We start from the raw sequence: 22,717 nt of genomic DNA on the forward strand, positions 1-22,717 counted from the left end.
ACAAATGCAATGTATTTATCGTTTTTCTTAAGAAAAAAAATAGTAATAAGTAATTATGCAATTCAAAATTTGTCTTAAATAATTGAATTAGTGTTATAACAACTGTGTTAAGTTGAAGAGGTTGGACAATTGGTTTGAGACTTGAGTAGACTATTGAATTGAATCAATTATACAATTGAACTAGTGCTGATATAATAATCACTGTACTAATTTTCTATTGTATTTAATTAACATATTATAAGTGTAAAATATTTTTATATAAATATTCAATAAAATTTGATTATTTTACCATATCATTTTATTTAATAATATGATGTCACAGTAAAATAAAATTTATAACCCTGATGAGAATGATATTTATAACACTGGGTTAAATAGTGGACTTTTGGAGTTAAGAATACAAATTAATTTTCATTAGATTGGAAATGGGATTCATTTACACTAAAGATATTCACATATACTGTACTTAACAATAATAATAATAGATTGCAAACAAATTCACATAAAAGGTATTCTTAAATTTCCTTTTATTAAATGCTAAGCAAAATGATGAGAAAGCAGAAAAGCAAAAAGCCAAAACCAGAAAGCCAAGATTGGGAAAGGCCCTTTACAAATTGAATCACTGAAGAAAAAAAAAGTCTGTTTCAAAGAAAGGGATAGAGAAAGACATAAGAAGAAAGTGATAACAAAAAATTGTAAAAACATTAACGTCTTGTATTTGTGTTGTCACTGTTGTGTACACTGCAACAGCAATTGAGGTACAAATGAAGAAGAGTTGTTGTAGCCACCTTAAGTACTATTAGTAGGAACCTTTTGAATTGTGTACTCTTTGCCATTTATGTTCAAGCATAACAAAACAAACACAAAAGGTTCACAACAATGACCACTGTGTGATCATTCTTCATTAGCATTCAACCCTCAACTGCACCTTTTTGTTCTTTCTTCTTCCTCTCTTGCACTTACATGGGGGCTCGTTGCTCTAAATTCTCTTTCTGCTGGTTCCACTCCCACCTCAAACCTTCTGTCCTTGAATCCTCTGACCAAGGTTTGTGTTGTTCTTTGTTTTTGTGTTTTCAGCACACACTCTCACATGCACACACCACCCTTTGTCTAGAAACTCTTGTTTCCTTTTAAAAATGTTGTCTTTGTTGCAGAAAATGGCGAGAAGGGTGAGAGAAAATTGTGGCCAAGTTTTGGTGAGTTCAATTTGGAGCAACTGAAGGTTGCCACAAATGGGTTCTCCTCAGAAAACATAGTGTCTGAGCATGGTGAGAAAGCTCCAAATGTTGTTTACAAAGGAAAACTTGATAATGGACAGTGGATAGCCATCAAACGTTTCAACAAGTTTGCCTGGCCTGATTCTCGCCAATTCCTCGTTTGTAACTTGCACTCACACTTCATTTATTTTTTCCCTTTTTAACTACTTTTGTCCAGTTTTAAAAGGCCTCTAAAGATAATTGTGGACCAAGGTTTTAAATTGCAGTTGCGGTCGGGGTTGCAGTCTTGTCTCTATCCTTGATATTATGAGAATTGTGGGTAAACGTGGCTAATGCAACCACAATTACTGTTGCGGTGAAGTTGTGGCTGAAATCACAGTCACAGACAGTTTTTTAAAACGTTGTTGTGGATAAATGCAGCTGATATAGTCACAATTGTGGTCGTGATGTAGTTGTGGAGATCTCCGAATGCAGCTGATGTAGCCACAATTATGGTTGCAATGCTGTTTTGGAGATCTCCATGCTGTAGTCACAATTGTGGTTGTGATGCTGTCATGGAGATCTCCAAAACCTTGATATTGAGGCTGCAAATACGTTTGCGGACTGCAATTTAAAGAAACTTTAACTTTCTTGCATTTTTCTTTCTTCTATTGAATTTGACATAATGTCTTGTGAATTTAGGAGGAAGCCAAACAAGTGGGGAGCCTTAGAAGTGAACGTCTAGCAAATTTGGTTGGTTATTGCTATGAAGGGGAAGAGAGGCTGCTAGTAGCAGAGTTTATGCCACATGAAACTCTGGCCAAGCATCTCTTTCATTGTGAGTTCTTTGTGAATACCATTAACTTTTATGTTAATCTTTGTTGGGTTTTAAATATTTCCTTAAATTGTGGTCATATGCCTTTTAATTCTGAACAAAAATAAATCATGGTCTATTTGGTGCAGGGGAGGCACAACCAATGAAATGGGCAATGAGGTTGAGGGTGGCTTTCTACTTAGCTCAAGCTCTAGAATATTGCACTAGTAAAGGAAGGGGTTTGTATCATGATCTCAATGCCTACAGGATCTTGTTTGATCAGGTATAATTGGTGGTTAATAAATGCTTCCAAGTTCTAACTAAATCTTGTTTCTTCCTATTTGTAACTTGGACTGGCTTGTGTTGTATACACAGGATGCTAATCCCAGGTTGTCTTGCTTTGGTCTCATGAAGAACAGTAGAGATGGCAAGAGTTACAGTACAAACCTGGCTTTCACCCCTCCTGAGTACTTAAGGACTGGTAAAGTTTTTAGGATGTTTGTGTGTGTTGGTTGCATGAGAAAGCATGTCCTTGATCTTTGGCATAACTGAAAGAGATCTGAGAAATCTGCCACTGAATCAGCCATAAAAGTATAGATTAGTCTGAAATACTTCAGAATGGTCAAAGAGCCATTGGCAATGTTGTACTATTCTGTTTTAGGTAGGATCTTTATTGTATCACAAAGGGGGCCTGTATTTAATTTTACATCCTCTTCTGCAAATAAGTAAAAAATTAATTGCTTTTGACTTTCGTTTTTAGAAATATAAAATTTGACCAAATTATATTGGAATTTATCTAGAAATTCATCTTGTCTTTTCTTTTTATTTTGTTTTTTTTATTGTTTCCTTACCCTAAGGAAAATCCTTCTTTTAGATGAGGGAAACATATCTGGAGTTATTTTGCGTATGCTTACATATTTTAGTATGTGACTGTTGTTCTTTGGTACATTTGGGTTTATATGCAGGTAGAGTGACTCCAGAGAGTGTGGTTTACAGTTTTGGAACTCTGCTGCTAGATCTCTTGAGTGGTAAACATATTCCACCAAGCCATGTAAGCTTTTCCTTCCATTATGAAGTACTAAAACTAAAATTCCATGAGATCTTCACACCATTGATTTTGGACAATGATGGTGTCAATGGCTGATATAGTTGCTTAAAATACACATTCAGCGTGTGGGACACACTATAATTTATATCAATATCATAAGCAAGAAATTGCTATTATAGAAATTCTCATGTGACATATTTTGAAACTTTTCTAGTATATTGTTTATAGTCTTTTACAATAACTACAAAAAAATAAAAAAATACCAGTTTACAATCTTTTGGTATATTAGTCATTGACTCATAGTGTATTAATTATTTGGATCTATTTCAAGTTGCAAAATAGTACTTCTACGTAGAAATATCTGTGTTAAATCTTTAATGTTCACGCAGACCATGTCTAGTATAAATTAGGTGGTTCATTGATGTACCAAACTCAATGAAGAACAAAAATATGATATTCACAGCATTCACTTTTGTTCTTTTACAGGCACTTGACTTAATTCGTGGCAAAAACTTTTTGATGTTGATGGATTCTGCCTTAGAGGGTCACTTTTCAAAGGATGATGGAACTGAGTTGGTTCGTTTGGCTTCTCGTTGTTTACAATATGAAGCTCGTGAGAGGCCAAATGCAAAGTCTCTTGTTGCATCTCTTTTGTCACTTCAGAAAGAGACAGAGGTATATTCCATGCATGATAAGCTTTTAGAATAATAGTTTATGCTTAGGTCTCATATATCTATTATTCTACTTCTATTATTACACAAATATTCCTCTTCTTCCCTTATTTTTTAACCTAATTTTTTAGCAGCATTTGGGAAACTTCGTCTAATCATGCTGATGAAGTACCTCCATACTTTCCATATTCTTTTCCAGTTGTTGTGTTTCTTAAGATGACTGATTATCACTTAAAGTGAATTGAAATTTAAGTATATGATGATTATTAAAGTTTAATTTATATACATTATTATTGTAAAGCATATTTACACCGATATTCAATGAGATTTGACTACTTTGCCTTATCATTTATTTATTAATATGATGTAGAGATTAAAAAATGTCTTAGAATTTAATGGTTATGCACTCATAATGTAAAATAAATTTAGACTGATATCCAATCACAAATCATCTTTTGTATGACTTTTAAGGTAATTATTGTAAAACTCAATAAACTTACCATACATTGTAGATTACGATTGGATGACAATAGAAAACTATACATACATTGTCAGTGTATCACTTTTTTTTTTTTCTCAATGTCTTGTTAGATTTCACCGTAAAAATATTTTATGTTAACAATGTATGTAAATTAAATTCTTATTTGCACATAATTTGGAATTATGCTAGTGTTTCCATGTAGTTTAATTGTTAAGATGTTGTATAAGCATCTATGACAAAAACAAATGTTATATAAGCAATGTGAGAACCTTATACCTATCTTGGGAAGATTATAATTTCTCATTTGGATAGTATATGAGCAGGTCCCTTCATATGTTCTGATGGGTCTCCAGCAAGAAACTGCATCCTCAACAAAGCAATTGTCATTGACACCTTTTGGTGAAGCTTGTTTGAGACTGGACCTTACTGCAATACATGAAATATTGGAGAAAACTGGTTACAAGGATGATGAAGGAATTGCCAATGAGGTTTGCTTACACACTTTTTCCCTCTATTTTTATTGTTACCAACTCTAATGTTGATCCTTCTTAATGTTGAAACTGCAGCTTTCCTTTCAATTGTGGACCAGTCAAATGCAAGAGACCTTGAATTTGAAGAAGCATGGAGATACTGCTTTTAGAGCTAAGGACTTTGTTACTGCCATTGACTGCTACACTCAAGTAAGAGGATTTTAATTTAAGGACTTTTTGCTTAAATTGGAAGCTATGCTTAATGTTAATGTTGCAGAGTTGCAATGACTGATGGTTGCATACTGTCTTGTTAAACATCTAATTTGGATTATCGTTTGTTAACTTAATTTTGCATCATCCTGAATTTGAAAAAATAATTTTAATTAAAAGTAATTTTAAAGCAAAGTGATTTATATTTAAGAAATTTTCTTTCAAAAGTAAATTCAAAATAAATTTTTTAACCCACAAATGAAAAAGTTACATTTTTAATGATTTTTTCTTACTTCTACATCAAATGTATTTTTAAGAACAAACTTTATATTTACTTGACAACCATTTTTTTTCCTAGCAAAATCATGTTTGGGTAGCAAAATCATGTTTGGGGTTTCCCACTACATAATCAAGCAGGGCATTAGTAGATATTGTTTAGGCCTTTTCCTTCTAGCCTTAAGTTGTTTGTAGATGTGATGGTTTAAAAATAAAACAAGGAGAAAATAGTTTATTGCTAATTTATAAAATATTTTTACATGCTAATTGATTTTATATATATATATATATATATATATATATATATATAATCAATTTGTTGAATTTTAAATAACTGCTTTAAAAGTATGATTTTTTATTAATAAAAATGTAAGACATAAAAAGTAAACTCTAACCTAACCATCAAATGTTTGTATTGTGGAGTTATTCTAGGTCCAATCAGGCTCCAACATGAGTGCCTCTAATAGAGGATACCTATGGCCTAGACAAATAAATAAATAAATAAATAAAACTCTAGCATTAGTTACTTATCTATATCCATGATGAGTGTCTCTGACAGAGGATACCTATGGCCAAGACAAATAAATAAATAAATTAAACTCTAGCATTAGTTACTTATCTATATCTTATACTTTTTTTTTTTCAGTTCATAGATGGAGGGACCATGGTGTCACCTACAGTGTATGCAAGACGCTGCTTATCTTATTTAATGAATGACATGGCACAAGAAGCCCTTGGGGATGCAATGCAAGCCCAAGTGGTATCTCCAGAGTGGCCTACTTCTTTGTATCTTCAAGCAGCTTGTCTTTTCAGCCTCGGAATGGAAAATGATGCACAAGAGACTCTCAAAGACGGGACTAACATGGAAGCCAGAAAAAACAAAAACTGAAAAAGTTGTATAGATTTTTCTTTTTCTTTTGTTGTCTTAAGCATTATTTCATTTCATGCCCTTTAAAGTAGTTTTTCTTAGGCTTTGCTTCCAATTTCCTTCATGATTTATTTGTTTTTAATTTCTTTTTTAATTTTTTTTTGGCTTTCCGTAATGCCCGGGACAAAATACAGTGACTGATTTGAAATTTTATACGCGTGCACCCTCTTTTTCCTTCTTTTGTTTCCACCTGCATGTCCTTTGTTGTCTCCATTCAATGACAATACTGTCAAAATTATATATCTATGCAGTACAATTTATAATGGACCAAGAAGAGAACAATACAATTTATAAAGGTGTCACATGGGAAGTGTAGGACGTGTCAATTCACTTGCAAAATTTTCCTTCCAAACTTTTAGGCTTTCCAATTACAAAAGGTCTCATATAGGATGTACTATTTTGGTCTAGAGAGAAAAAAATCATTTTGTATAAATATTAGACATAAGTAAATTTTAATTAATTTTATCTTATTTGATGTTCTTATCTTACAAATATTATTTATTTAATTGAGATTGTAGATAACTTTTTTTTCCTTATACTATGTACCAATGAATGATATATAAGTTGAAAAAAATAGTTTTGATTTAGATTGATATAATTAATATGATTAATTAATTATTTTTTTGAATTTTTTTTTTCTTAGAATATTTTAAATTTTATCACACCGCCTTTTTGTTAGTTTATTACATAAGTTCTAATTCTTCGTGAGATGTAGAATGAATTCAATATAATTCCTAGCTTTTCATGTATATGTTCAATCAAAAACAATTTGTAAACCACTAAATATATTCTTTCTATCTCCTCTCAATTTATGGGTGTACCCTAATTCAATATGTTATGTGTCTATTACCTTTGTTTCACTGAGAGAATTTAAAATGATATCAAAGCCTAGGTAACAAAATATAAGAAGAATTAACCCAAGAACTCTAAGTTTATGTGTTCAATGTCCTTGACAAGCATGTGTTGATAATTCTATCATCTTCATGGTAAGCCTAGGACTTGGCACTTAGCTTGAGGATCACAACAAGTTTGTTGGGTTTTGCCAATCTCATGCTTAGTTTAGGATTAGGTGGCACTTAGCGATAGAGTGACATAAAACACCATTTTGTTGCCATTCTTGCGCTAAGCTCGGGACGTTAGCATGAGCTCCCAAACAACATTTTTTGTATTTGCACATTTTGTTGTGTTTTTTAATTTTGGGCCTTTTGAACATTATAATTAAGACCTAATGTTGCTCTAATTACCTTTGTTAGGTCTATTAATTAAGGAATATATTGTCTATTATTCCCTCTTGTAAACAATTTAATCATTTTAATGAAATTAACCTTTGCTTAAGTGAGAGTTTGAAGCTTCTTGAGTTTCTTCAATGGAATCATGATTCTTGTCTACGATATGAAATCCTTAACGGTGAATCCTTCTCGACTTATCTATTTGCATCAATCATGGTGTTGTTTTACTACTTTTTTTTTCTACTTCTTCTCCATTTTTCCTTTTCGGATTCTTGAACATTCATCCATGGAGCTCTTAAAGTTGATTTCTGAAACTGTCCAAATCAAGCAATTTGTAAGTTAATCTTCATCATTTGGCTTCTTTTGCATGTGAGATGCAGTGACTTCCTCTTTTGCTTAGAGACTTGACCATTTTTTTACACGCACTACTATTTTCTATTGTAATAACAAGAGCACCTTGCACATAGTTTGAAAATCCAGTTTTAGATATTGGTTGTCATGTTAATTAGGGAACGTCTTCAATTTAGTCTCAAGACTTTTTCCCTTTAGTGGTGCTCTACCCAAGCAGCTGACATATATTTACTAGAACACTCATCGATCTTGTCTTTTAACATTTAGTCTTCAAGTTGAACATTCATGGTTGATGGTTGGAACATATCATAATGATGTTAGCTCAAATGGATGCTAATACACACACGAAAGCACGCACCAATCCTATCTTAATTTTAACATTTAGTCTCCAAGTTCAACATGCATGATTGACAAACATCACAGTGATGCCAACTCTGATGCTACTGAATTAGTTAGTTAATTAGAATATTCCAAAAACTACCACACCACTTGTTTATTAGTATGTTAATTGTGATATAGGCTTTGGTGGTTCACGAAATGTTTAATGGCTGCAAATTTGTCAATTCCAAAAGTTTAAATATTTAATGCATCATTTCATTAACCATTGAACCTTTTAGTTTCTGTTCCATAAAATGTAGTGTTTTTTTTTTTTTTTTTTTACTTTTCCATTAAAATGTAGCTTGTTGGAAAGACTATAAAAATAGAATAATATAAGTATAAAAAAATATATATTAAGTTTTAAAAAATATATTTTATACATTAACAATAAAAATTTATTATAAATTAAAAATATATTATTGTTGGAGTTCTTAGTATGCAACTTTATTAAATAATTAGAGAGTTTTATTGTCGATAACTTTTGTATTTGATTGGAATCGGATTGTCTCCAGTAGAAAGTAGTCTTTATCATAGAAAAATGATTCTATTTTTTTAATTTATGTTACTTTTGGATAATTAGTTTAAATCTATTTTGTAGTAAAAATAAAATTAATAAATTAGTACTAACAATGAGATTACATATAGAGTTTGGCCGGCATGCTTGAGATGTTGGGGACTAAGTGTGACATTACATAAGGATGCGATGGTGAATTTCTTATAGTTTTGGGGTTGATGGATTGGCAGTTGGAATTTTGTGGATTAACATTGTTTAATTATTAGATTAAATTTATGATTATTAATATTAATTATGTAAATAAATTATGATTTATTAATTGATGGATATTAGTTTTGAATTTATTATGTGATTATTTTTATGATATATTGAATCTCACTTACTGTTTAAATGAGGATTCTGTTTTTGTCATGTGCTTGTAAAATTATTGCCCCATTAGACAATTTTACCATAACCCAATATCATGTGAGAACTCCAACAACCAACCAGAGAGTAATATCTTTCTCATTTCAGGTTGGTGATTCAATTGAGATATTAAGGATGAATTTCATTTTCTCTTCAATGTCTCTAACTCTATTATAATTGTTATTAGTTGTTATATACTTATTATAATTGTGCGTCATTTGTTCCAAAATATTCCATCATTGTGGTGTAGATAACAAAAAGTATTGGATGGCGGTATGATTTGTGGTAATATGGTCAATATAGTTGAGCCATAATTCTTGGATACTTACATCAACAAACACAAAAAAGGAATGCCTTGTTGATTCCATTAAATTCCGTTCATGACAGTAGAATAAGGCAAAGAGGGGTCTCACTTATCCATTATCTGAATGGGTGTTGAATCCTAGAGCATGCATTGATATTAATTGAAATGTTATGGGACATATCAGTACGGTTTTAGTGTTTTAATATTGTTTCCTTATGTTAATTTTGTTGGTGGTGTATGTAGCTCATAGTTATTATGATGTTTGTCTGGGTGACGGGAGTTTTGGTGAGTTTGGGGGTTGGGCAAAAGCTGTATCCATCGTGTTTATGCTTTATTTATTTTGTTTGTTTTGACTTGTAAGCTTGGCATTTATTGTGCTACTGGTTTTTATTTTAATGAAATTCTTTGCTTATAAAATAAATAAATTAATATTAAAATTGCTTTTATACATTTTTGCAAAATATTATAAGAGTATATACAAATAATAATGAAAAAAAATTTCGTATATGTAATTATTAAAAGTGGATTCAAAATTTTAAATTTTTTAATTAATTATATTTAAATTAAATTTCAGTATAAAAATTATAATATGATAATTTAAATATTAATCAACGAAATATTTATTTATGAAACTATTTACATGATTTTATACAATGTTTAACTATAAATAATTTCATAAGATTTTAAAATAAAAATAATAAAACATTGAAAAAAAATGAAATTAGAGAGAGAGGGTTTGAGAGGGAAAAAAATTATCTAAAAGATGACCTTTTGTTCTCCCAAAACCTTCCCTTAAAATAGAGTTAATAGATTGATGACCAAAATGTTTATATATATATATATATATATATATATATATATATATTAATATTATATTAAATATTATTATTTTTTTAATGATAATATAGTCATTTTAAAAAAAAATTATAATCATATTATTATAAAAATAAATAACATTCAAAGGACTCAAAGTAAAAGAAATTTTTTGAGAAAAATATTTGTTAATCACTGTAGAGTATTAACTGTTTAACTAAAAGATCAATTAATGACTTGGATGTGTTATTGACAATGGAGGGAAAATTTTATAGAATCTTGACATGTGACACCAAAAACCTTCCTTTAGTAATTTTTTTGTTTTAATCCTTTTCATTAGAAAAAATTTGATCTGACTAATCTGAAGTTCGATTGAAAAATTGAAAGATAAATAAAATCTGACTAATCTGAAGTTCGATTGAAAAATTGAAAGATAAATAAAATCTGACAAAAAATTATTTTCATTAAGAATCAAACTCAAGTAATATTCGATCGACTTAACATTAACTGTAACACATAAATCACTTGTGTTCAATCACTTGAATTTTTTCCTTTCCATTCCCTTGTTAATAAAATAAATAAATAGATATTGCTAATAAAATAAATAAATAGATATTATAATAATTTGAGATAGGAAAAAAAAGAAGATAACATAATATATCCTAGACAGACTCAAAATAGTAGAAACTTTCAGAAAAAAATAATTGTTAATCACTATATGATATGGACCGTTTAACTAAAAGATAAATTAATGGCTTGAAATTGTTGAAAAAGGAGGGAAAAGTTTTATAGAATCTTAACATGTGGTATAAAAAAACCTTCCTTTTGGTACATTGTTAATGTTAATAGATTACTTTACCGACTAAAATGAGTTGTTCACTTTAAAACAATCATATCTATAATATACATTTAATATTTATGCAAAATCACATTGATTTGCAAAATAAAGTAATAGGGGGGATTTTTTTTTTTTTTCTAAACATAGACAAGCTCTGCTATATACCTTTGTCTGAATAAGAAAGCACTATAAAGAAAGACCCAATATTATAGGAAGACTGCACAACATAAATGACTAAATCACGAACTGTTGACTTGCATAGAGGCAAGGATGATATAAATGCCTACTTACATAGCCCCAGTAAGGCCTTAAAATGAGAACATTAGTTATCTCTAAGAATCAATTCTCTATTTTAGATTGTGGTTTCTCCTTTCTATTTTTCTTCCTCTTTCTCTTCACCCCCTCCCCCATTAAATTAGATTTCATTTTTCTTTAAAATATAAGTAAAGAAAAAAAGTTATGCTTTAGAAAAATTACGAGGAGGGCATATTGAAATGAAAAAGCCACGATATGACAAATGCAAAAACTATACAAGCAAGCAGAAAATTCAGGAAGCGATGGCCTTGCCAAAATCTTCGAGGTTCTGTTGATGTTGAGATTGTGGATGCTGCATTATTAGCATTGCTGCTGTCACTCAAAGTCTGTGTTGTCTCCTCATTTGCCCCACAAACATTCCGTGCAACAGAATGACATATTTCACATGTCCTGAATTTTAACAAACAAAAAAATTAGAAAAAATAATTAAGGGCTAAATATAATTTTAGTCATCAACAAAGTCATGTTTTCTAACTGAAATTAGTCATTGAAAAAATCAATAGATACTTTACACCAATCTCACAGAGAGTCCGTGATAAAAAAAAAAAACAATTTTAGTCCTCACAAATGAAATAATGTTCACTTTTAGTCTCTCAAAAATAAATTGTCTCTTCTTAGTTATTCATTTTATTCTATTGCATGGACTAAAAACATATTTAACCTATTTTTTAAACTAAAGAGGTAGATGTTCATATAAATAGTTACAGTTATAATTGTGAGGTTACACAACTAGAAGAAAGTAAATATGATAAATCCCACCAAGGTATTGCTTTAAGTGAAACAGGATAGAGAGAGCACAGGTGAAAAATTGCTGGTACCATTGAGTACATGCTCTGTATAAGGATCAGGGGCATTATTATCCCCTCTTAAACTGAAAAATCAAAATAAACTAGCAAAAGAGAACTCGCATAGTATTGGCAATGCATGATAGAAACTAGACAGAAAAGAAAAGGCCACATTTTCAACAACCACAAACTTAGTACATTAACCAAATCCTTAAGAGTTTAGAAGCTCATACACAGAATAAGGGCATAGTTGATGGGTGGAGCAATTATTCCTCACTATTGCAACCAAGGAATTTTTTTCAAATTGAATGAAAGTGTTTGTCAGTTAACTTATGTGTTTCTACTAAGATGTCATACCAGACAGATTCTGATTCCTACTTGATACCTTCTACAAATCTACACTTGTCTTTGGTGGGACAATGAAAAAATCACGTGGTAAGGTAAACCATGCAGCTTCTTCTAAACCCATTAAGAAAAAGATTATTTCAAGAATTTTCTATCAATAAAACAAAAGCATCAATCGATATGTCAAAGAAAGAACAGAGAACATATTCATATTCTGTTTCACTTAATAAAGCCACTAATCATGCGCTTGCAGGGGCAGAGCCATAACTTTGGCTTAAGGGAGGCTATGATCAAATAGCATGGCTTAGTAAAGAAATTTTAAACTTTTATGTGCATTAATATATGCAAGATATTTTTTTTTTTGGTTACAGACATATGCCAGAAATTAATATATAACTATTATCCTTTTATAAATAAAATAACTACATAACTGTATTGAGTACAGAAATAATATAAGAGAAAATAAATAAATTATATAGATAAGACAAATATTTTTAATATAGGGGACCACAAAATAATTTTTATAGTAATTTCAAAAAACATCACAAAAATTAGGGGTGACCATGGCCCCACTAGTTCACCACCTCACATTCCTCCCTCCACTTCATCAGCAACTAGATATGTTATACTGTTAACCATAGTTGCCTCCATAGATGGTCCCAAACATGGAGAAGAGATAATTCATCAATAAAATAGGTTCACTACCATGCATTAAACAAGGGGAAAAAATTATAGCATTATATTGAATTAGAATTCATGTATTGCAATTAAAATCAGGGATTAGCACAGTTACAATGAGTACAGGTTTTAACTGTTCTACTATCTGCAAGTGACATGCTGAACCTTTACATGCAGTGTGACAATAATTAACTTTAAAGTTCTTTGACTAGGATCTATCTTGTGGTGAGTAAAACAACTAAGCATACTAAAAGTTTGATATCATCATACATCATAAATGAACAAATTTTCACAAATCCTTAACATTTTGGGTTAAAATATCATTGGTGACACATCATCAAGCTATAAGCATCCACCAAGACAACAAAAATAAATCCCAAATACATGAACAAAAGGGCGAAGGTGTCAAATCTCCACTTTGATTGAGATAAAGATAATGAAAAAGAAATAATATGAAAATTCCTTAATTTCAGAAAAGGGACAAAGCAACAAGGAATCCCACTTTGCTTGCACAACTCAGCTAATCAGTAAGACTGACTAATGCTTTATGCCTTACTCTTTAAGTCTTCTTTAAATAATGTAATCTTCTATAACATTCCCCACTCTTGAAGAAACGATGGAATTTTCTGCCTTAAAAGTTTTGTTCCTTATACTCAAAATTCAATTAAACCATTCATAAGTTAAATTGCCTACTAAATACTTCACTTACATTTCAGAATTTTTCTACACTAAAGTTTTGAGTATCATATCCATACCCTTCCACTAAATACAAGATGTCACTAAATTGTAAAATTTTCTGCAAGCAGTGACATGGCATGACATGACTAGTTAATAAGCTCAAATTCCCAATGCAACAAATCAAGAAAAAGGAGGGTTTGTATTTTCTGTTTTTCTAAAATTATGAAAGTTAAAATAAAAACCAAGTTCACAATCCAACTAAGAGCATCTTTGGATTAAAAATTGTAAGCTTAAGTTTGAACGAACTTCATTTCACAAATGCGTTTGCAAAAACAATTCTCCTTTTACTTCCATTTCAAATTGAGTTTCAAGGCGAAATTGAGGCAAGATTCAGTTTACAATTGGCCTAATTGAAAACCAAACAAGAGGCTTTTCCAATTTTACTTTTTCTGCAGCAGATTTTGAGACTTCCAAGTTCCAATTGAAAACGAAAAACAACCTAAGAAAAGATAAGCTTTAAATTAAAGAATATTAAACTCACCTATTCCCCTTAATCTTGAACCAGGCCTCAGCACAATTCTTGTGAGCAGCACCCAAATCATCCTTACAAGAACACCCCAATTCAATGGGAACTCCGGACTCTTCTTGACTATCATCACTCTCCAAACCAAGATGACAAATCCTGCAATCCCTCTCCACTTTGGCTAAATGCACCTTAATTTCAGGAGCACCACTTTCAATTTCCACCTCCACAGAATCAGTGACAGAAGAAGCCCTCCTTGAATCAACATCACCACCATCCTCAGCATCAGAAACACAACCAAATGTGTAATCATCATAAGGGTCACCATTTGTTGAATAGAAATGGGAATAGCATGAACCATTCTCAGCATCAGAAAAGCACATGCTCATGTCACTGCCACTCACTGAACGGTGGTGGTGACTGAGACTCCCTTGCTCCAAATCTACCACATGACACATCTGTAGACTTGACATTTCAATAAAAACACAAACAAAATTTTCAAACCTCAAAGTTTAAGCACCTCTTCTACTAAGAATATATATATATATATATATATATATATATATATATATATATATATATATATATATATATAACAAAAACAAAAGAAAGAAAAAAAAAAGAGAGAAGTTGGAGGGTATATAAAAAAATTGAGAAATGGATTAGGTGCCGTTTGCTTGCAACCCCTTTAATTAATGCATCATTCTAGAAGTTTCAAGTTATGGAACAGGTTAAGGAAAGTTCCATGCTTTCAAGGCTCCAATGCTGGTTAGAAAGAGAGAGAGAAAAAGGGTCTCAAACAAAGATTGGTGTGCAAGAGAGGGACTCTTGGTGTGGCTGAAGAAGACAGGGACAGTGACACTGCAGACAAAAACAGAACGTGCAGTGAGAGTACAGAGAAACATACGCAGGTTTTGCATAGAAACAAGAGGTGTGGGGCATTGAAGAAAAAAAAAAGATGGAGAAGATTAACATTAATAAAGTAAGTGGTAACTTGGTGTGATGTTAGCTTTCACAGTTTGTGCCATAATCTTAATAATTACTCCAAACCACATAAATATTACTATATATTGGGAGGAAAACTGTATTTCAAAACCTTGGATATATATCAGAAAGGAAGAGGACTAGTTCACATTACGCCAATGGTTGTTTCAGTTTCTATATGATGATGATGGGACTGAGCCTGCGGGTCATAGTCTCAGACATTGCCAAGATCAAATTTACGGAACATTATCCAGTGTAACAAAAAAGTTATTATTAATTAAAAATCAATTTAAGTATATTTTATATTTATGATAAATTAAAAAAATTTATTTTAGGTATTGGATAAATTAAAAATATATTTATATTAGAAATTCAAAATATATTTTAGCTTTAAAAACTCTACAACTAAAAATTGTGACAAACATAATGGGATGTTTTGAATATCAAGAATATTGATAGAAAAGAAAATATGAATAGCAATATATAATTTTTTGTTTTGTGGGACAAAGATTAAAAGAAAGGCGAGAAAAAAAATTAGACTTCTAAAAATAAAAAATTAGTTTTTATTTTACTTTTTTTTCATTCAAAATTCTTTTTCTTTCCCTCTTTTTTTTTTTTAATTTTCTTTCCATCCAACCACACACAGTATAAGTAATTGGCACAGAAATAGAGTGGAAAAAATATTAAAAAACAGGGAATTTCATCGTTTGTTTGGGAGAAGAAAACAAGGTGTGGAATTATTCTTGCAAGACATACTAAAAAAATTTATCCCTTTTAAATTGTCATGAAATAAGGGGAATTATCTATCTCTTTCTCATTTATTAATTGATTAAAAATTAAATAAATATTATTAAAAATAATGGAGTAAGAAATATATTTTCTTAGCATACAGCTCAGATGGTGTTAATAACGATGGGACCACTTTTATAGAATATTCCAAATTTTACCGCACCGCTTTCTTATTAATTTGAGTAATCCACCAAATATATATATATATATATATATATATATATATATATATATATATATATATATATATATATATATATATATATTCTAACTTCTCTCAATTTATGTGTAGCCTAATTCAATATATTTTGTGCCTTTGACTTTTGCTACATGTAATTTGCTTAGATACTTGGCCATTACTTGTACATGCACTACAAACTCTGTATTGTAATAACAAGAGTGTCTTACACAATGCTACAAATTTAGTTTTTTTTTTTTTTTTTTTGAAAGGACAAAGTATATAGATATCGGATGTCATATCTTCAAGACACGTCTTTAAGCGAGTTTCACAAGGCTTTTGCCCCTTAGTAATGCTACCCAAGTAACTGGCATGCATGCATGGTTGTCATGAATACAAATGATGCCAACTCAAATGGTGCTAAATCCATTATTACTTAATTAGAATATTTCAAAATTTATTGCATTGCTTTTCTATTAGTTGGTTAAATAGGCTCAGATTCTCTATGTTTTATAAGGGTCAAATTTATATAATATATGGTTATCTATCTATTAACCATAAGAGTAGTGTTAGAAATAATGACACACAAAAACTTAAACCAAGAGGTTTGAAAATGTTTTTTTTTATCCTTTTTTTTTAAAGATTTTCGCAATTTGCTTCCTTTAAACCAATTGAATCAAGAGATTGAGATGTTATGCAAATATCCTTTTACTTCCAAACACAATAGGTTGATTCAATGATACAGAGCAAATATCACAACCAATATGTAAAGAACCTTGGGCAAAAAGTAATTAAAAGATGAAGGGTTAGAGAGAAGATGCTTAAGAGATTGATACTGGTTTGTTTTCAAAGAAATCTACATCTAGTTTGATATGCAACAACCTTAGCTTGAATCTATCCACTACATATTGAGTTTAACAACCAAACTCACATGCACATGTAACCACACATGCAAAACTCTTAAAAACCTATCAACAAAAACAAATCTACATGTAGAAACCTACTATATAAATCACACTTGAGTAACTCACTCAAGATACACGAAACTAATCACAAATTAAGTAAAGAATTCACCAAACTAATCACAAATTAAGTAAAGAATTCACCAGATTAGTGAAAGATATGAAAGTTGAAAACACTTACTATGCAATTTCAACATCTCTTCGTGATTGTACAACAAAGATCCAATGATTCTTCTGTAAAAATAAGTTTTTTTTTTATCAAAGGACCTAAAGGGTGTTGACACAATAAGTTTATGAGTTTCTCTCAATGAAAAATGAAGTGAAAATATAAGAGAATGGGTGTCACACACAAGTTCCTTTTAAAAAACTCATTTTATAGTCTCAGAACAGAAATACTCGATTATCTAATAGATATAGTCGATTAAATTGTTCTTCACATCACTTGAGTTTTTTGAAGAACATATAGTCGATTACTTCACAAATAATCGATTAAATGTGGTAGTGAAATCAGCTTTAGACCCAAATAGTCAATTATCTAAGCTAATCTTAATTCTAAGATACAAGGCCTTGGTGTAGTCAATTATCTAAGCATATAGTCGACTTTATGATTTTAAAAACTAAGTTACAAATGATTTCAACAAACATCATCTTTGAGCACATATTGTCTGGAAGGTAGGTCTATCCTCCAAGAGCTACAATCTGGAGAAGCAAAAAGGTTGCCTATGATGAAATGACTTTCTCCACTCCTTTAGACCTTCAACAACTTCTTAGTCTGATGGAAATCTTCAACGTGGTTCTTCCCTAGAAGTCTAGGGAGTCCTTCCATATAGAAGACATCTACCTTGAAGAATGAGAATTCTCAGATTATGGCTCGCAGTTGCATCTGTACCTAAACCAGTACAAAGAAGAGATTAGGGCATGGCAAGCTTCCTTCAAATGGCTGCAGAGGCTCAATGTCCATATGCCCTTCATGCTAGGGTCTCAATTTCTGTATCTTACACTTTGCAACTAAGTTTTAGATAACAACAGACAAGCCAATTCTGATTCCCAAAGTAGACTGCTACAAGGGCAAAGAGATTCTCATTGAAGATGATGAATATACACCCTCAACCCACTATGTAAAGACAAGGCTAAGTAGACTCTTCAAGCATGAAGTAGCTGCTTTACAACAGAAGAGGGATCTAACAAGTAAGGATTGGCTAGCTCTGAAAAGATATTACAAATTGGGAGCTCACTGCTCTAGTCTGGAATCTAAAGAGAATCCACCATTAGATGGAGTTCATCACAAGACCGAACATTGTTATCAGACAACTAGTCACAATCTCTTTGAGGTTGATTCACCTTCAAAACATGTTTGTGTACGGAAGAGAGAGTTTATTGTTGTGTTTGAGCGCAGCTTCTCATTTTCTATTGATCTTACAAACTCTATTAAGTTTGGCTGCGTTCAAGTCAAATTGGACTGTACCAAATCGTTAAGTCCCTAAGGTTTTGATGTTAACAATGTATAAATTTTATGTGTTAACCTTTCATGCTTAAGTTACAGGTTTATCTATCTCTACGAGATATAAGCAAAAAGCATGAGGAGAAAGGCTGTGGACGATAGCTGAAATATCAGTCATTGGACGATATTGCCTCAACATCTAGTCAACACTTGGCTCATAGTCCGAAAGCCATGGAATTGTTACTTGATCCTCAAGAGCTAAGAGTTATCATCATAAAGTAACGTCCATGGTTCAATAAGCAATACGTGCCATAGCGCACAAGAGGGAAGTTTTGAATTGTCTTGTCTTGACATTCTTTATTCTTTTTGTCCTGTACTATTAACATTGTATTTGAATTGTCAACTAAAAGTCAGCTCTGAATACAAGAATACACTAGCAAGATACACTTCTCTGAAGATACGCTGCAGAAGATGTTTGTGGTCCTCACACTTTCTGTCCACACTGTAATATGCGACGTGTAAAGTGCCCAAGCTGTTAGACAATGGCTAGCTGGGATCTCTCGACAAATCGAAGCTTTGAAGTCTATATAAAGCTTGAAAATGTTTGTAATGAAGTTTTCGAATCATTAGAGAATCATTTGAGTCAAAACAAACAAAATGTTGTAATGATGTCCGTTTAGCTGGATAGAAGAAACCTGAGCAAATTGAGTGAACCATGGCTTTGCTAAGTTAGCAAGTTTCCATTTTATTCAAACTTTGATGTAGCTCCATGTAGAGCTTGTAGGCCTTGGATCTTCTTCATCAATGGAGTCCTTTGCTTCTTGAACATCAATGGAGTCCTTTGCTTCTTGAACATCAATGACGGCAGAATAGGGAAGGATGAAAGGTGATTGAAGACACCACTTCAAGGAGAAGATGAGTCGAGAACAAGCTCACAACCATAGGAAGTCATGGATAAGAGCTTGTAGGTAAGAGAAGATGAGTGAAGGAAGAGGGAGAGAGGGGGCCACAAAATTTATGCCTCAAATGAGGTCTAAACTTTCAAGTGTAATTTCTCAAATGATCAAAGTTGAAAAAATGCATACACAAGACCTCTATTTATAGCCTAAGTGTCACACAAAATTGGAGGGAAATTTGAATTTCTATTCAAATTTCACTTGAATTTGAATTTTAATTTGTGGAGCCAAATTTGGAGCCAAAATTTCACTAATTATGATTAGTGAATTTTAGCTATGGTTCTGTCCACTAATCCAAGATCAATTTCAAGATTCTCCACTAAGTGTGCTTAGGTGTCATGAGGCATGTAAAGCATGAAGTACATGCACAAAGTGTGACTATATGATGCGACAATGGGGTGTAGCAAGCAAATGCTCACCTCCCGCTGAGGATGGTCCAAAATTTAATTGGATTGGGCTTCTCCCAATTCAATTAAATTTCTCTTCCAACACACACACATCTGTTAACTGTTAGGCAAGTGCACCAAATGTCCAAGTAGTAAAACTTGGAAGTCTGAGTGTCGAATTGCACAGGGATTTTGTTTTGTATTTGTATCATATAATTTTCAATTCATAAGGGAAGAAGTAAAGAGTGGTGTAAAAGAAGTAAAAGAATGGTAACAGATAACAACTAATGGTAGAGAAAATAATAGAAAGTAAAATAAATAATTATAGAATTCAATAGAATGAGAATGTTAGGACCTAACATGTCTTGTTTGCCTAGGATGTATGATTTTTGGATTTTTCTTTATCAATTAGGTGAATTTATCCTACCCACATATATTCGATTACTTGGCTTTGATACCTCACGATGACAAACCTATTTTACCTACCTATCTCCCAAATGCCTTTGCAAAGATTCAATAGATGAAATGCATGAAGCTTTGATTCTAGATGTGTGCTTTAATGCATGAGCATAATGTTATCATCCTATGTCTACCAATGATTTCATTATGATATCTTTTCTTTTTGTTCTATTAGAAGTTATCCTCTGTCGAGCGCCTAACCCTTATAACTGATACATGCATATTTTCTTTATATTTTTATTAGAGTTACCCTCTGTCGAGCATCTAACCCCTAACATAATGTAAAGATGAATAATGCATAAAATAGAAATAGAAAAAGACAATAGGATAGAAAACACCTATTGTATTGATAAATATGGAATACATAATACATCTCTTTGGCTTTTTAGGCCTGCCATGCCCTAATTAGGAGTTTAGCCTCTCATGGTCATTGAGGACCTTACACTGAAATGGGGGTGTAAGAATTAGTGGAGGAGAAGGGATGGAAGAAGGGAAAAAATGATGAGAGAGTGAATAGAATTCCCTAAGGAGGAGTTCTCTGGCTTTAGCTAGGTATGAGAGTGCTCTGAGACTCTGTGTGTCCTTTCTCCTTGGCTTGACTCTCTTTTTATAGTTGCTGAAGTGGATTTGGGCCTTTGTACTCGCGCTTTGCTCGCTCAGCACAGGTGCACGTTTTCGCGCTTAGCGCGTGTTGTGCGCTTAGCGCAAGTGCTTGCTTGCGCGCTTAGCATGGCCAGCGCGCCTTGGGCTGGGCCTGATGCTAAATCCTCACTTTTTCTTCATAATTTTTGTAGCCTTTTGCTTTTAACCCCTCCAGTTTTTATATCTGCAAGCCATAATTTGGAAAAGCATCACTTCTAACAATTAAGCAGAAATAACTGCTAAATAATTATTTTTGCAGACAATTTCACTTTATTTTTCATTATAAAAAGCACTTTTATTTAGTAGTTATCAACATCAAATAGTGCACTTAATGAATGTGAAATTACAAAACTACTCTAATAGAAAAACTACTCTAATAGGAAAACTAGTCTAGGTGCCCTAAAATACAAGGACTGAAAAATCCTACATTACTAGGGTACCATCCCTACACTATGGAGCCCTAAATACAAGGCCCAAAAATAATGAAATCCTAATCTAATATGTACAAAGGTAAGTGGGCTCATACTTAGCTCATTGGCCTAAAATCTACCCTAAGGCTCATGAGAACTCTAGGGCCTTCACTTGCATCTCTGGCCCAATCTTCTTAGAATCTCCTAGCCATGGCTTTTGTGATGGGTCACCTCCTTGGGAGGATTGCATCAAACTTACTGTGTAAACACTCTTTGAGTGATTAAAACACATTCTATCAAACATTTATTGTTTGTGAAAGTCAAGAATCACTTCGTGACAAAAAAATACTCGAGTCTTAGTCTTAGGGTGAGATTAAGGGTAGGGCCAGAAGTGGCTTAGAGAGTACTTGTTGTAGCTAGAAGTGGCATAGAGAATACTTGGCTGTAATCAAAGTTTTGATCAGTAGAAGCCTTAGTCTTGAAGAAGAACTAGACGTAGCCCAAGAGTTGAGGTGAACAAGTATAAAACCTATGTGTTTTTCTACACTATTATGTCCAAGTTTTGTGAACTGATTTTTTAAAACAAAGTGATTTTGAACCCCTTGGATGAAACCCATCATCCATTGATATATATTTGAGAAAAAATTTCAAAGTTTTCAAAAAGAAAAGTTTTTATCTATCACACTATTCAACCCTCATTTCTTTTAGTGTGTTTTAGGTACTTCACACTCCACCTTCACCTTCATTCATCAAGTTAAGCCCATCATTGAAGAAAGTGAATTCTGATAATGAGATCCTTGTTTTTACTGAAGATACGACCGTAGAAGTTTATGATGGCCCTCCTCCATCTTGGGAGTATGTGCATTTACATGAAGAAGCATTGCTTAAGACTCGAGGGTCGCTTGCTGAAGCTCTTCAAGACAAAACTCATGTTGAAAGAAAAGCTAAAAGGTAGAAACTCTTTAGGGATTACTTCTTTAATAAGTATACTAAAACCCCAATAGATATCTCCTTTGATGATGATTTTGGAGATGAGTTCTTTCGCAAGATAGAAGAGGAAAAAGAAGTTGCCAAACAAAAAGGGGGAAGAAGTAAAAGCAGAAGAAGCAAAAGATGTAGAAGCTAAGGAGGAGCGCATCATCTGAGGAGGAGATTTTCCAAATCTTTAGACTCTTATTCCTCTATTCTTCTCTATGTAATTTATCTCTGGTGAATAAAATGAGAGTTTTCTGATTGAAAGTACTTTATCTCAAAGTCTTA

At 32.0% G+C, this 22,717-nt stretch overlaps 2 protein-coding genes across 2 annotated transcripts; one reads left to right on the top strand and one right to left on the bottom strand.

Annotated features, from left to right (window-relative positions):
* Nucleotides 1-635: 635 nt before the first annotated feature.
* On the top strand, nucleotides 636-6,281 carry LOC100814477 (serine/threonine-protein kinase BSK6). Its single transcript, XM_014773145.3, has 10 exons — nucleotides 636-1,045; nucleotides 1,155-1,375; nucleotides 1,899-2,034; nucleotides 2,160-2,293; nucleotides 2,386-2,491; nucleotides 2,976-3,061; nucleotides 3,545-3,733; nucleotides 4,534-4,698; nucleotides 4,777-4,890; nucleotides 5,813-6,281. Exons 1-10 carry the CDS (start codon nucleotides 964-966, stop codon nucleotides 6,053-6,055), a joined length of 1,476 nt encoding a protein of 491 aa, XP_014628631.2. The 5' UTR covers nucleotides 636-963; the 3' UTR covers nucleotides 6,056-6,281.
* A 4,557-nt stretch (nucleotides 6,282-10,838) lies between these two features.
* LOC100813946 (uncharacterized) lies at nucleotides 10,839-14,788 on the bottom strand. The gene is made up of 2 exons (XM_003520896.4): nucleotides 14,269-14,788; nucleotides 10,839-11,631 (listed from the first exon to the last, which is right to left on the bottom strand). The coding sequence occupies exons 1-2, from the start codon at nucleotides 14,721-14,723 to the stop codon at nucleotides 11,400-11,402; spliced, it is 687 nt and encodes a 228-aa protein (XP_003520944.3). The 5' UTR covers nucleotides 14,724-14,788; the 3' UTR covers nucleotides 10,839-11,399.
* Nucleotides 14,789-22,717: the final 7,929 nt, after the last annotated feature.

This window comes from Glycine max, chromosome 3, assembly GCF_000004515.6.
Source record: "Glycine max cultivar Williams 82 chromosome 3, Glycine_max_v4.0, whole genome shotgun sequence".
In the NCBI taxonomy this organism is placed as follows: domain Eukaryota; kingdom Viridiplantae; phylum Streptophyta; class Magnoliopsida; order Fabales; family Fabaceae; genus Glycine; species Glycine max.

Excerpts from the sequence above, each read along its gene's own strand:
- LOC100814477 (XM_014773145.3), top strand. The coding sequence starts at position 964 with ATGGGGGCTCGTTGCTCTAAATTCTCTTTCTGCTGGTTCCACTCCCAC. Across the intron at positions 3,062-3,544 it reads AACATATTCCACCAAGCCAT|GCACTTGACTTAATTCGTGG; the intron begins GTAAGCTTTTCC and ends GTTCTTTTACAG. Across the intron at positions 3,734-4,533 it reads CACTTCAGAAAGAGACAGAG|GTCCCTTCATATGTTCTGAT; the intron begins GTATATTCCATG and ends GTATATGAGCAG.
- LOC100813946 (XM_003520896.4), bottom strand. The coding sequence starts at position 14,723 with ATGTCAAGTCTACAGATGTGTCATGTGGTAGATTTGGAGCAAGGGAGT. Across the intron at positions 11,632-14,268 it reads TTCAAGATTAAGGGGAATAG|GACATGTGAAATATGTCATT; the intron begins GTGAGTTTAATA and ends GTTAAAATTCAG.